Here is a 16,003-nt window from a genome sequence, read left to right on the forward strand (position 1 = left end):
TCCATTGAAGCATTAAATATTGCTGCATTTCATTTAAAGAAATACTAATATATTAAAACATATTAAATCTGAGTATAATAATTTGATTTCTCTTTTATTACCACCCTCTTTTCACTCTTGAATTTCTTAAAGAAAATAAAAATATATTTCATAATCCAAGACAAAAAGAGTTATCATTGACCTTAGATAGATGACAATGCAGTGACCAAGGAAGACATTCCTTACCTGACAGAAGAGTCACGATCAGAAGTAGTTTCATTGTGCTAAACAGAATCAGGACTGAATGAGGATCTAACATCCGTTTGTCTTACATGCAATGAAAGTTTGAACACTTCCTGTCTCCGCAACATCCACCTTCTTAGTTCTCTTTTGTTATTTTAGTCCATTCAGCCAGCATGTTTTAAAAGTCTACTGTACAGCCAGCCTTCCTTATCTGCGGGTTTGCCATCCGCAGTTTGAAAATATTTTTTTAAAAAGCCAGAATATTCTCGAAAAAGAACATTTGAAATTCCTATGCACAGCACTGCCCGCTAAATACGCACAAGAAACACATGCAGGCTGCCAAGTCATGGCGTACCTAAGCCCAGCCAACCCTCAGTCCCGCTGTATCAGCCACTGTATTCGCTTTATGTAAGTAATCGTTTTTAAATACACGATTTCACTACCCTTAAGTGCTAGATTAGTGATAATACAGCTTCAAAAAGGCAAAGTGATGGTAATCCCTCCAAGCCAAAGAAGGATCGTAAACTGCTAAAATCTGAGTGACAAAATTAAAATATTAGATTTGTTGAAAGGCGGCATGTCGTTTGCGGAAGTTGGCTGCCAATATGGAAAGGCAGTATAGGGTAAAATTATGTAAGGGTCCTGAGCATCTGCGGTTTTTGCACATCTGCTTGGGTGCTGAAACCATATAACCACGGATAAGGCGCGCCCACTGCACAGTATGTTTTTCAGGCCGAGTTCTGTCATCAGAAAGCAATAAAGTGCCAGCTAGGAACAAGCACTGAGCCTCCTATTGGCTCTTGAAGTTACCATTGTAGTCCATCCTTTCTACATGCAGAATTTGAAGAAAATCACAAGTACACATAAATGTGAGACAGGTTTCACAAGGCCCTTTAATCACTGTGCACACATAAACACAGACAGCAGATACAAACACACTGCACCATGAGTCCTGTAGGTACAAGACAGAGCCGAAGGAGACAATCGCCCATACAGACTACAGTCCCCACGTGAAACTCCCGGCAGGTCCCCACCCTGATCCCCAAGGAATTCCCACAGCGACCAAACTAGGGCAAAGCTGAAGGTATATATAAATAAATAAATAAATAAATAAATAAATAAATACATTAAAACTGTGAAAGGGTGCCGAGGTCCCTTAAGGAATGCCATCCTTGCGCTGGCAGCACTGGGATGGTGGAACGTTCCAGTCGTAGATGTACGAGAGGCGCAGCTTCACTTCTTCCTTGCACAGACGACCCTCCTTCTCCAGGGTCTGGTGCTTCTCCAGCATGTCCTCCAGGCTCTGCTTGTGTGTCACCAGGTACTTGTTGTTGCAGCCCCGAGACTTGTACTCCGTGTCAAACCGGGGGTCATGCACGCGATGCACGTCCACTGGGGCTAGCCAGGCCCCCAGGGACACATCCTCACTCTGCCAGACCTTTAGGTAGCTGGCACTGATGTGTACATAGTGCACCAAGTCAGCAGAGAGGATATAGCCCCCACCCAGGGCATAAGGCAAGTAGTAGTCGCACAGTGCCCAGGTGCTCTCCTTCCACTTCCCTGCTGTTTTCACCCTCCCCCTTCCTGAGAAAAATCCCCAGTAGAGTCTGCTGGGCTCCTTGGTCTTCAGCTCCTCCTTGATGAGGTCTAATCTGGCAAAGGTGTCATCGTCGGCCTTCAGGACAAAGCTGAAGTGCACATTCTGGTCCAGCCAGGAGTACATGTGCAGGAGCTTGAGGGTCAGGTTCTCGTAGGAGTCCCTCAGTTGCGGCAGCAGGAGGAGGTCACGGTGACGGGTCTGTTCTGCACTCAGGCTCTGAATGTCCTCGCTAGACAAGCCCTCAGTGCCCACCACAAACAGGCTCAGCACTTCTGGGTCGTGCTTCGCCAGCCAAGTGCTGCGGATGATGCTTCGTCTCTCCGTGTACTTGGGTCCAGTGGTGACCAGCACCACAAGGAAGACTGACATCTCCTTGGGTCGGGCCTCCTGTCGTTCAGTCTCAGAATGGGGAGCTGGTCCAGGCAGCTCTGGCGCTTTTAGGGTTTCAGATGTGCACTTGGCCAGGAAAAGGAGTACCACTCCAAACAGGCACAGACCCCCGATGACCACGGCGGTCTTGTGGCGACATACCAGCCGCACCAGGTTCATGGTGTGAAGACTTGGGGGTGACAAGACAACACAAACAACCTGCTTAATTGTTGATCATAAAATAGAAAAGTGCTACAAAAAAAAAATGTAATTTTTGCAATACCACTAAAACTAAAGAAAGTATCATTTCATTACATGTTCTCAAGAACATGGCTACACTAATTCAGCTTTACATTATTATGGTGTGACTTCTGTTGTTGCTAAGTAACAACCTACTAGTGTGCAATGATGGCAGGTCATATTACTAATCTGCAATCCCATAGGAACAGAGCAAGAAGCAGAAATTTTGCTGCACTGTACCTGAAACAATAACACATTTTATTAGCTTAGCTGACAGACATCTACAGCAAAAACAGCTAGGTCACATGGAATGACGCAGATGTCCCATGAGCACTCGCAGATCCTATATGCAGCTTTAAATGTTAAAAATTGCAGCGCAAATTCTGTCGAAGTAAATGTAAGAAACATGTTTTCTTAGACTAAACCAACAAAACTGTTTAAAAACTGATATCGGAATAACCAGATGTTGCACATGGAGATAAATACCTGCATATGTATGCATATCAGCTGGTAAAAGCTGAACAACCCTTCTTACAGTTCCTTTTCTGAACATTTAAACCAGTTATATCCATGTACTATGCTGAGCAACTGCTCCAATAAAAGTTACAATTATTTACCCATTTATACAGCGGGGTAAGTCGCTTTGTAGAAAAGTGTCAGCTAAATATGTAAATGTACTCAACCTGAACCATTTCAGTACAATACTCGGCTCTTAATGATAAAAAGAAATTTAGCAGGCTGGAACAAAAGTGTCCCCTAAACAATAACATACGTTCCTACCTATAATAATATAACAATACTAGACAATGGGATAGTCAGTCGATGCTACTTTTCATAATTGTGACTGCTGTAACAATTGAAACTAAAGTGGAAATAAAATGATCAGAAAAAGGTGAAACGCCAAACAAACAAGGGAAAAGCATTAGGCGACAGTCAGTCAACGATCGGGACAACTGTAAAAGACAAAGGGAAAATAATGGAGCATGTAAAAGGCTCTGTCCCGATGAAATCTACAATTATCCGACTTACATACAAATTCAACTTAAAGACAGAGTTAGGAACGAAACTTGTTCGTAATCCAGGGACTGTCTGTAATGCCATGATGAGTCATTTGTGCCCTGCTGACAAAGTGGTCATATGTTTTCCCCAGGTGGGTTTGAAAAGAAACGACCAAAACACTAACCATCCTCCACCTGCCAAGGAGCAAACCCGTATTTGCTTCTTTTTGACAAATGCGTCTCTGGACTCTAACTTACCTGATTATCAGACTGGTGTAAATGAGAACACAGTGATTCACAACAATTAGCAAGAACAGCTTGGGAGATATGCATAGAAATGTGTCCGGCTAGGCCTCAGCAGGATATATATGAGACAGCAAAACACGTTCCTGTCTGTACCATGATTGCAGCAGGTCATGTCCTGGTTAGAGCTGTCAATCTGAAGATTTCTGGTACAAATCACAGGGCTGCTACAGCACATTTGATCAAAGGACTTAACCTATAATCGCTCTGCCATGTAAATGGATAATCAGTATAAAGCTGATAATATCACTACGACCTTTATCAGATCTCATCAATTTATAAATCCCACAGGACTGATGTTTAGATCCACTGAATCTTGTAAAACATACCAGTTTAAGACAATACCTGCATAACAAGACATAACAGGCCACTGATTTGTTTAATGACTCGGGAAACACTAATAGCATAGTAGTTAGAGCTGCTGCCTTTGGACCCAAAAGTTACAGGTTTGAATCTCACCCCCCACTGTAGCACCCTTGAACTGTAAACTACCCAGCTATACAAATGGGTAAATAACTGCAATTAGACTAATGGTGTAAGTCACTTTGGAGAAAAGCATCAGCTAAATGAATACATGTAACTAATATAAATGTGAATCAGGTTAACTGAGGAAGTTACACAGTGGTCAATATCATTATTATGATTCACCAAGACATAAAAAGACTCATGAAGAGATCAATGAACATGCAGAATTAAGACAGTGAGTGACAAAGCACTAAAATTAAAGCTGTTAAATTACTTTCAAGCTTGGGCTTGATAAATCAGACAGGGAGACCAGAGATGATGACGTCTGTTTTATTCTAAACCAGCTTGGCTAGTGATGGATTATAGTGTAAGGGTGGGAAATATGGAGTGAACAATCAATCAGCCCGGCTGGAAGTAAGGGAAACGACACAGAGCACGATGATGAGATGAGAACAACAGGGCCGCTTCCACAACGAGACCTACCTACCTGGCTGATTACTGACTGTCGTAACGGATTCGCATGTCTCCTCGAGCGCGTTTAGTCATTGCGGAACGATGTCAAACAAACGAAGCAACGTTTCCCTTTACATTTCAAAGGCGTTAATCGACCCCATAGGGGGGGAAATACCACCACGATCCCGCAATCGTTCGACCTTCCACTTCGGAGACTCCCACCAGCGCTCACACTGGCACTTGTACGCTGCGCGAGTGGCTCTGCAGGAAGCAATACTGCGGCACAGGAAGTGACGTTGCTTGAGTCAGGAACAACGAGCGCGTGGCACGTAGCGCGAAATGCGGATGGTATTCAAACCACTGAGAATGACGATAGTTCTTTTGATTAGCGTTTCAAACGTTTTATTTAAACGTTGTTAAAAATTACCTTCAGTTTATTCCCAATACTTCTCACGTTTAGATTAGTTATTTATGCTTGCAGTCAGATTTTACTCCAACATTTCTGCCTACTTTATCCTGTCTTCAGCCCAGTTCTCACTGCACAACAACACCACCATGACCGTGACCATCTGTCCTGCCTTGAAGCTCTTTGATATTAGCCAACATGTGTTATTCATTTTTATTTTAATGCATCATGACCTTTCTTGTATGTGAATAACTGAATGTTGAATGTATGATGTGGACCAAAAATATAAATAGTTTAATTTACAGTGCTGAGGCCTACATAAGACAGGCATGCTAAGAACTACTTTATGGTACTGAGTCATCAGCTTTACTAATGTTTCTTTACAGTGTTGCAATTTTGCTTGCAGAGTTAAGATTTCCATGCACAATACAGTCAGTATAACTCTGCATTTCATGCTCCAACATCTGCATTGCCTAGAGACATATGCAGGGATTCTATTGGTGGATTTTAGTTTTGCACTTTTCATTATTCCTGAGCTCCTGCGGACCAAACTCTCTCAACTGGCTGTGTATAATCCTCTTTGCTGGTGGATAAACAGCTTTCTCGCATCTCAGTGTTTAGTTTGGAGTGGGTTGCATTTTTCATGCTATGTTTTCTGTGGTTTTCAGACGGTGATGTGAATGTTCTAACTGAAATAAAATTAGATAAATATTTTTAAAATATTGAACATTATGCTAATAATTACTCATTCTTATGTTCTAAAAGGTTAACTTATTACCTTGTATCTGAATCAAAGGAAGTCACTCACTTCCCATTATAACCCACACACACACACACACACACACACACACACACACACACACACACACCAGCTAAAAACACTTGTCCCATGCAGGATCACAGGGAGCCAGAGCCTAACCCAGCAGCACAGAGCATAGGGCCAGGGGACACACCCAGGACAAGATGCCAGTCTATTGCAAGGCACCCCAAGTGGGGCTTGAACCCCAGACCCACTGGAGAGCAGGACCTGGTCAAACCCACTGTACCACCATGCCTCTGTCTGCCCCCATTATAACCCTTTTGTCCAAATTGGGGTTTCAGTGGTCAAGAGCCTGTGTCAGAAGAACAGAACACAAGTAAGTACTAAGCAGGGTGCATCCTGGAAGTAATTGGAGTCCTTTGCTAAGTGACAATTAGAAATGACTGGGAAAAAATAACATTTTGTGTTTGATTGTGGGGGTGCGGTGGTGCAGTGGGTTGGACTGCAGTCCTGCTCTCCAGTGGGTCTGGGGTTCGAGTCCTGCTTGGGGTGCCTTGCGACGGACTGGCGTCCTGTCCTGGGTGTGTCCCTTCCCCCTCCGGCCTTACGCCCTGTGTTACCGGGTAGGCTCCGTGACCCCGTATGGGACAAGCGGTTCTGAAAATGTGTGTGTGTGTGTGTGTGTGTGTGTGTGTGTGTGTGTGTGTGTGTGTGTGTGTGTGTGTGTGTGTGTGTGTGTGTGTGTGTGTGTATCCTTACTTTCCAAAAACACTTCTCAGAAAATCTATGTATCTATAAAACCTGCAAATAGCAAAAATGATGTGAAACTAGAGCAATGACGTGGGTCACACAAACTGAAAGTGTTGCAGCAATGACCTGAGCTGTACGGATTAGCAGTGGTCGGGATCTTTGGTTTTATCCATCCGATTTAAACTAAAAGTAACCATAAATGCTCTTTTCCTCCACCAGGACAGTCAGTGTGTAGAATACTTTATATTTACTCGATGCTTTTCTCCAAAGTGTCTTATAATTATTTACCTGTTTATACAGCTTGGTAATTTTACTGGAGCAATTCAGGGTAAGTACCTTGCTCAAGGGTACTACACTTGGAGGTGAGGCTTGAACTTGTAACCGTGGGGTCTAAAGGTAGTAGTGCTAGCCACTAGGCTACCAGCTATCCTCCTCAGGGTTTATGTCTGAGTTGCAAAACAATCCTCACCCCTCCATGCTTAATGTGTCCCAGTCTTCTACAGGTATTTGTTGCGGGACAGGGACACACCAGGAGATCATGTAAGACAATGAAGTGCCAGCGATGTTTGGAGATCGGCCACCTGGCCAAGGACTGTGTAGGCCCCCGCCACTGTACCCAGTGCAGGGGGAAGATCATCTCTCCCGCAGCTGCCCGCAGCACAAACCAACCTATGCCGGGGTGGTGCGGGCAGAGGCGGTGCCGACAGGGGACGGTGTGGAAGCCCAGCCTTCATCTGGCGCTACTGCGGAGCAGCTGGGATCAGCAGCGGATGCTGAGGTAAGAGAGCGGTTGTCCGGGGCCGGTGTGGCACAGTCTCCTTCTTTGCTAGGCACTTCTGAGGGGTCCCAGGCTGAGGAGGAGAGGGACACACCCGGTCACTCGGACATTTTACGGGACTTTGTGGGAGTGACCAGGAAGAAAAAAAGGCTCAGGAGGGAGGCTGGGTTGATCTCAAAAGGGCCGAGAAGATGCTTCCTCCTCCATAGCGGTACCCGATCACTCGAGCTTATTAGTTATTGACTAGTCTTGGGTGGGGTCTCCCCCTAGGTTCAGTTCGTCAGGGCCGGTGGAAGAGTCCCAACTGACAGCTGTGGAGGATGGAGAGTTTTGTTTCGAAAAACTGTTTGAATAATTGATTTTAAGGGGGTGCGGTGGCGCAGTGGGTTGGACCGCAGTCCTGCTCTCCGGTGGGTCTGGGGTTCAAGTCCCGCTTGGGGTGCCTTGCGGCGGACTGGCGTCCCGTCCTGGGTGTGTCCCCTTCCCCCTCCGGCCTTACGCCCTGTGTTGCCGGGTAGGCTCCGGTTCCCCGTGACCCCGTAAGGGACAAGCGGTTCTGAAAATGTGTGTGTGTGTGTGTGTGTGTGTGTGTGTGTAATTGATTTTAATTTGTAGATTTTACAGTATTTTAGATTTCATGTTTTATTCTTTTAGGTGTGCGTTGTATGAATGTTTAATGTTTATCGTTTTATTGACGGAGCTAAATCAGAATATGAGGGTTTTGGCATGGGTGCCTGGTACTTTTCTCTGTGGGTATGGAACACATGTGTTTTAAACCTTGTATTTAAATAACTTTTTGGTGAAGGATTTTAGAAGTCCCAGGTTCTTTTTGTCAAAATGAATATTTAAATTTGTTGTTAAATTCTGATGCTTATGTCTCTTTATATTAGTGAAATAAGATGTTTGGAGAAGTGAGTAAGCTCTGTCCTGTTTACGTTGAGAAATGTTTTTACAATGAAATGTGAGGTTGTTTTGTGTATGTGATGTGGAGTGTTGAAATTTTTATTTTTGTTCTTATGGTATTGAATAAAGTATTGAAAAAAAAATAAAAATCTGTTGCGAGAAGGGAACCGCAGCAGACGCTGGTGACAGAGTGGAACACAGCGGAAATGGAGCAAGGGAGGGCAGTAGGTATAGGTGGAGGGTAGGAGGGGGCTGGCAGTACAGAGCAGTACCAGATGTTAAAGGCCCCTCCTCCTTCCTTTGTTAAAACATTCCTGTGGAATAAGTGGGATCTCCTCCTTTGCTCTCTCCAACACACACACACACACACAAACACACGTGGGAGTTAGACACAGCAGATCTGCAGCAGTATTTCAGAACTCGTGCTGACTAAAGTCTGCTCTTCTTCACAATGGCAGTTTTTTTACTTCTCCTCACCCTCTTTGGTCTCGCTGGCACACAGCATCAAGCCCTAATGGAGTATCTGGAGCGCAGGCTTCTGGCCATCGAGGTAAGTGTGTCTCCCCAGGCAAACCCTGGAGTCCCAAAAACGAGTGGGGCTGGGCTGTCCTGACAGAAGGAGTGTGCGTAGGAGAGGCTCGGTCAAATACAGCTGCCGAATTGAAAAGTGTTAATGGCTGCACACTGCATTAGCTCAGCTTTTTCATATATACACCAGACTGTTATGTTAGAGTTTGAAAGGAGAATTGGAATAACAGAGAGAACGATGAACGATGACAACTGCTAACTTCTTGCAAACTCCAGGGACAGTTAAAGCACCCCACAAGGAGACGTTGTTTCGAAACCCTCGTTTTTTCCGTTATGCGAGTCCTCGGCTGAACTCTCACTTTCCCATTATTACAATCTCGATCCACTTCATCAGCTTCCACAGGGTCTTAGGACTTAAGAGTTTCTAAGAATGAAGTAATAAAAACTCCAATTTCACTGCAACAAATTTAACGGTTGAATTAGTCTTTGGGAAATTTTGCTTAGATCAGAGTGAAATTCGTTTAATTTCATTTCGATCAATTTACATTTACATTTATATTTATTCATTTAGCTCACTCTTTTTCCAAGTGACTCACAATGTTAAGATATTGCAGTTTGGACTATAATATGCTATTATACGGTTAAAATAAACATGTACACTGCACTCCTACCCTTATAACAACAGGGTTTCATTCTGTATCCAACTGCTTACTGTTACTAGTCCTAGAGGATGTAATTTGAGATATTACAGTTACCCTTTAATATGTCTTTCTGTATCTTACGTAGAAAATAGACATCAAAAATCGTTCTCATCAAAAATTTGGAAAATTTAAAGGTAGAAAAGTTAATATAAAGTACATGAAAAGAACTTTTTTTTGTTTCTTGTGTTGAAATAATTCTACAACAGTAATGCATTATAACACAGTCATTCTTTAGTGATATTGTACACATATGTTTTAAAAACTGTTTTGCAATCTGAATACGTGTATTTACATTCACATTTTATTTTTGAATTTTATGTCTGTTCAGAGGGGGGTGCGGCAGGTTTGGTCTGTGCCCACTCTCTGGTGGGTCTGGGGTTTGAGCCCTCCTTGGGGTGACTCGCGACAGACTGGCATCTCGTCCTGGGTGTGTCCCCTCCCCCTCCAGCCTTATGCCCTGTGTAACTGGTTAGGCTCCGGTTTGCCGTGACCCCGCTCAGGACAAGTGGTTTTAGACTGTGTGTGTGTGTGTGTGTGTGTGAGTGTGTGAGTGAGCAAGAGAGAGATGTCTCTTCAGTTCTCTTTAATAATTTAATGGTGGCCGAAACCCCTGTGGGGGCATTGCTGGAATGTTCACAAATGAATAACAGGGGTCATTTGTTTTGATCAGGATCGCATCTCCATATGGCATGAGCAGACCAGTCGCTATGCTACAGAGCTGCGTGACTTCAAGCAGCAGATGGTGGCATTAATGGAGAATCTCGATAAAGAAAAAGAGGCCCTGCGTGCTGACCTTGATGGAATCAACACCCGAGTGGAGCGTGTTGAGAGGGAGATGGATTACTTGGACACCCAGAATGGAGCCCAGCCCTGTGTTGATGTAGACGATAAGTTAGTGGAGCAGGATGTCACCTTGGTGAAGGAGAAGAACCGGGACAAGTATGACAAACTCACAGGTGAAGTGGACCTACAGACCTACAAGTGCACTGTTAAAATGAAGCTTCTTAAAACCCTGGCACCAGTTGGTATATACTGATCCTAAATTATCCAGATTATAACTGAACATAAAATTTGAAGAAATATAAATATCCTCTTTATGTTTAAAGAAACACAGAAATTGTCATGGGTTTCTTTATATTGACTACATTGCTACCACTTGGATATAATGCCTCCATCTGCTAGTCAGATTTTCTTTCATCCATGTACCTTATATGGCTTGTTATACAATCTTGCTATGCAAGACTACTATATATACAATCTTGTAAATTTTGCACTTGACACTAACAGCCGAATTGGTCAGTAACATTCATATAACGTGGTAAATAGTTTCATTATCATTCGCAAATGGCTTCACAGGTGACACAAAAGCGTAGTGGTCACAAGGTTAAATACCACGCAAAAGTTTATATTGAAAAGATTAATTATGAGGACCACCAAAACCATTTAAAAATATTAATAATATTAATATTTTACAAGTATTATAATAAATCAACGGATATGTAAACAGTTAATTTTTTCAGACACAATCCTAACTGTCTTTAATGGGTAAGGTGATAGACTCCCAAGTATGCATTATAATACTTCCATAAATAATTTCAGGACATGCTGCAACAAGACTATGAAGCTGATCTTCAGCTAGCATCAGCATTTGCCTAGCCTGCTTAGTTTTGACTTTTTAACTTGTCATGCTGCACAAAGTCCATCTCTTATGCAACCACACTAAGATCCATTATTATTGTTAGGCACTTTTTCACTGAAAAGACATAAAGAACATCAAGATTATATTAATTAGTGTTTTTTTTCCACAAGTTTTACTGCAGAACAACATTGTAAGTCAATTTTACTGTTTGTTGTGTGTTGCATTCATTATAAAACCTTGTGCCACAAACCTACAGTTGAGTTGTCAGGCTTGTAATTAATCTTATGATGTCAATTTTTAGACCACAGTGCTCTGCATTAACAAAGGAATTAGTTAATGAATATAGAGAAAATATAGAGAAATACAGGGGGGCATGGTTGCACAATGGGTTGGCCCAGGTCCTGCTCTCCAGTGGGTCTGGGGTTCGAGTCCCACTTGGGGTGCCTTACGACAGACTGGCATCCCATCCTGGGTGTGTCCCCTCCCCCTCCGGCCTTACGCCCTGTGTTGCCGGGTAGGTTCTGGTTCCCTGTGACCCCGTATGGGACAAGCGGTTCAGAAAATGTGTGTGTATATAGAAATACACAGTAAATAATAAGGAAATCAATAACAGCTTGCCTAATTCAGAACTGAGTTGCTCTGAAGTCTATCCAAAAAATGCAGGGGGTGAGGCAGGGTGCTCCCTGGATGGGAAGCCAGTCTATTACAGGAAAATCACAGAAAGAGTCACATGAAAAAGGCAATTTAGGGTATATAGGGTGTTTCCAAGACCAAGGTTAATCAATCATTCATGCTGTAGTTGGAATAACATTGGCTCTGTATTGATTTTGCAGAGTGCAGGGAAATGATCTCTAGTGTCAAAGCTATGAAGATCCTGAAAAGAGTGGGCGGACCCAAAGGAATTTGGACAAAGGACATTGTCAGTCGGTCAGATAAGATTTACATATTTAATGGAACTAGTGAAGACAGCTTGTACGAGTTCAACTCTGCTCGGGACTTTGCTACCTCTCCTGGCATTTCCCGTGCCAAGGAGATTAAGCTGCCATCTACCTGGGATGGGACGGGTCATGCCGTCTATAAGGGACATGTCTATTATGTTAAAAAGGACAAAGAGTTTCAAGTGGTAAAGTACAACCTGAAGAATGTATCTGTGGTTGACACTGCAGTGTTTCCAGCTGAAGACCAGATACCTGTGTATGGCCTCAACCCTGAGACCTACATCGACCTAGCTGTTGACGAGGAGGGTCTGTGGGCCATCTATGCAACAAGAGAAAATGAGAGGAATATCTGCCTGGCTAAGATGGACCCCAACACATTGGACATGGAGCAGATGTGGGACACTCCTTGTCCTCGGGAGAATGCAGAAGTTGCCTTTGTCATCTGTGGTACAGTATATGTGGTGTACAACACCAAGCTCCCAAGCCGGTCCCGTGTGCAGTGTGTGTTTGATGTGAGCGACATGGTGACCAATGATGACGCCCCACTGGTGTACTTCCCCAAGCGCTATGGCTCCCACTCCAGCATGAAGTATAATCCAGGGGACCAGCTCATCTATGCCTGGGATGATGGCTACCAGATCCTCTACAAGCTGGTCATGAAAAAGAAGCTGGAAGTGTGAGGACCCACAGCAAGCAAAGCCTGTGTCAATAGCAGAACAAGAAACTGTCCCTAAAAATGAACATTTAAATGTCCTCCTGGAAGGTTTTTACTTGTATTAATTCTTTTTATCTGATATTATAAAACTGTGTAAAAAGCACCAACATTCTCAAATATTTGCAGAATATATATTTTTGCCTGGCGCAAAAATTACACAAGAATTTATATGTATTGGAGAATATTATTCGTCATTCTATAGAATTAAAATTGTTCTTCAAAAAAGGAACAAGATTCTTTCTTCAACAGAATATCTTTAACATTAAAAATAAGCTGTGACCATCAATAATATCCGAACCAGAATATATTTTGGTATGTCATAATATTTCTGAAGATGTCCATGTGTCATTCATTGCATGTTCTGCGCAGGTGTCATCTACTGAAAACTGCATTATAATGTGGCAATCTTTAAAATACTGCATCTACAGCTTTATGCTATGTCTATTTCACTGTCCTGATACTAAATGGCTTTAGATGGCTTTTTTCTGCTTGATAGCTGTACCTCATTTCATCATTTCACAATTAATAAATCAACATTTATTCAGTTTGTATGTTTAAGCTACACAAGATTTTGTATACAGATTTTGGTGGTGACTAAAAAATGTGGAAAGAATTAAATAATGACAGAATTTGTTGGTAGTGTTTAAACCCCCGAAGGAATGACGTAAAGGAAACAATTTGAACAGTGATCCATTTGTACTCTGATAGTTCCGTGACCAGATTTGCTTAACTTCCCAAGACAGCTGGGTCTACAGGACCTCAAAGTTCAATCATAAATAATAACTGTGGATAGCAAATGAAAAGCACTGACATGATCATTTATAAAGAGAATTTAAATAACATCGGCAGGTGCTGACACATTTTCTTCTCTCCCTTCACCTGTTTCGGTAAAACTGGCTCATTTCAAAGAGTTCAGCCAAGTGCAGTAAAGGGGACCAGCTGTCAGTATTTATTGCTGAGACATCTGCATATGGCTGACCATTTCTGCTGGCTGAAACCACCAATTTACATTTATATTTTTTCACTTAGCAGAATGTCTTCTCCGAAGCAACTTAAAATGATACTCAGCATTTTTATCCAAGGTGACTTACATTCATTCATTTAACTGACACTTCTCTTCAAAGCAAATTACAATGTTGTAATACTTACAATCATTTACCCATGTATGCAGCTGGGTAATTTTTACAGGTGCAATACAGGAAAAGTACCTTGCTCAACGGACCTACAACAGGAGGAGAGATTCAAACCTGTGGCTCTAAAGGCAGTAGCGCCAACCACTACACTACCAGCTGTTCCTGTAATGCTAGGTGCAAAGGGGTTTACAAACTGGGGTCCGCCGACCGCGGCGGGGGCCGCAAGAGGGAGCTACGGGGTCCATGGAAAACTTGACAGAAAAAAAATTACAGTAAGATAATATTTTTTTACATAATTTATTTTTAACCTAAAGATGTTATTAACCATATCTACATATAGTTTCATGATTTATAAGAGTGGTCCCTTGTAACGTGTTCATCCCAAAATGCTTTGCCCTCTTTACGTTTGCACTTTTGGCATCACTTCACATGGCACGTGCTAAGAAGCCGCACTCAATTGGTAAAGCATTATTATTACCAGTTACTGAAGACATTGTCAGGGAGTTATCTGGAAAGGAAGCGGCACGAAAAGTAGATTGTGTGCCTTTTTCGGACAATAATACCGTGAGCAGACGTATAGGTGACATGGCCAATGATATTGCTTAGCAGCTTTTAGAACAAGTGCAAGCTAGTGAATATTTCACGCTGCAGTTGGATGAAAGTACTGATGTTGCAAATCAAGCACAGCCTCTGGTCTATCAAGGAACTTCTTTTTTGTAGAGCTCTTGTAGGCAGAACCACAGGGCAGGACATATTTAATATGGTGGATCAATTGATGACGGTCAATTCAATAGACTGGTATTGGTGTGTTGGAATGTACAGTACTGACAGTGCTGCCGCTATGACCTTACGCTAGGCGCAGCGGTGTTGTGATGCCGATCGAAGAGAAATCCCCCAACGCTGTTGTCACACACCATATGCTTCACTGTGAGGCTCTTGTGGCCAAACACATTGATGATGATTTGCATCACGTGCTGAGGGATGTTGTCACACCTTCCACCTCGGCAACGAGGAACACTTGCGGCTGATCAGGGTCCAGAAGCATAAAAGGACAGCCCGGAGCTCAGAACGCTGCAGAACCACGTTCAGCCTTACTGCTCACAAGTGCTTCTCGCATTGCCCCGTTCACCTTTCCTGACTTCCCTGTCCTAGCTCCCATTCCTTGACCCTCTTCCTTCTGACTCTCCTTGTCTTCCTCGCTTCCTTTGACCCATTGCCTGATCTTCAACTCATGGTTTTCGGACTCTCCTCATAAGGACGTCTGCTCCTCGGTGATCCTTGCTTGTTTCCTGACTACGACCTGAGGATATCCCATCACCTTGTGCACCTCTGCTCTGCACTTGGGTCTGATGACCCACTTTCCGGACGGAAACATGACAGATGTAGTTAAAACTGTGAGCTATGTAAAGTCACACCCCTGAGACACAGACTATTCAATTTACTCTGCAAAGAAATGAGTGCTGATTATGAGAGCTTGCTGCTCTGTTTGGAGGTACGCTGGCTTTCCCGCAGGTGGGGGGGGCTGTGTTAAGTCACATGTATGCACTGTGTAAAGAGCTCAGAGAGTTTCTCTCTGGTGAAAAGTCAGAGCTTGCCAACTATTTTGAAGATGACTCATGGATACTGAAGCATCATCAGGGAGCTGAAGGTTTCCTCTCCACAGAGGTTACATATCAGGAGCTCCCTGATGATGCTTCCAACAGGGGAAGCGAAACGTTGGAACCAGTGTCCTACACGAAGCAGTCGAATCCAGAAGAGTTAACTCCCCAGTCAGTTGACATCAGCCGCAGAAGCCTACAGGTTTTGATATGTAACATCTATGCAGAGGAAACTTTCAAGTGGAAAACACAGCGAGGGCACCACCTATCAGGACCAGCCGCTACGACCTCCGACCTGATCCCACCCATAAATACACCCACCCTTGTCAAACACTCCAGTTCACATCTAGCCTCTACAAGATGTGGCAGCTCCCTGATGATGCTTCCCACAGGGGAAGCGAAACATTGGAACCAATGTCCTTCACGACGCGGTCAAATCCAGAAGAGTTAACTTCCCAGTCAGCAACTGATTGATTTGACAAATGAGGTAGAGATGAAAACAAA

General features: G+C 43.3%; 2 protein-coding genes across 2 annotated transcripts; one reads left to right on the forward strand and one right to left on the reverse strand.

Annotated features, from left to right (window-relative positions):
* Positions 1–1,101: 1,101 nt before the first annotated feature.
* Positions 1,102–4,900, reverse strand: b3galt6 (UDP-Gal:betaGal beta 1,3-galactosyltransferase polypeptide 6). The gene is made up of 2 exons (XM_018758558.1): positions 4,685–4,900; positions 1,102–2,381 (listed from the first exon to the last, which is right to left on the reverse strand). Exon 2 carries the CDS (start codon positions 2,369–2,371, stop codon positions 1,379–1,381), a length of 993 nt encoding a protein of 330 aa, XP_018614074.1. The 5' UTR covers positions 2,372–2,381; positions 4,685–4,900; the 3' UTR covers positions 1,102–1,378.
* Positions 4,901–8,611: 3,711 nt separating this feature from the next.
* Positions 8,612–12,909, forward strand: LOC108938199 (olfactomedin-like protein 3A). The gene is made up of 3 exons (XM_018758568.2): positions 8,612–8,797; positions 10,147–10,432; positions 11,949–12,909. Exons 1-3 carry the CDS (start codon positions 8,699–8,701, stop codon positions 12,731–12,733), a joined length of 1,170 nt encoding a protein of 389 aa, XP_018614084.1. The 5' UTR covers positions 8,612–8,698; the 3' UTR covers positions 12,734–12,909.
* The last annotated feature ends 3,094 nt before the right edge of the window (positions 12,910–16,003 follow it).

This window comes from Scleropages formosus, chromosome 2, assembly GCF_900964775.1.
Source record: "Scleropages formosus chromosome 2, fSclFor1.1, whole genome shotgun sequence".
NCBI lineage: Eukaryota > Metazoa > Chordata > Actinopteri > Osteoglossiformes > Osteoglossidae > Scleropages > Scleropages formosus.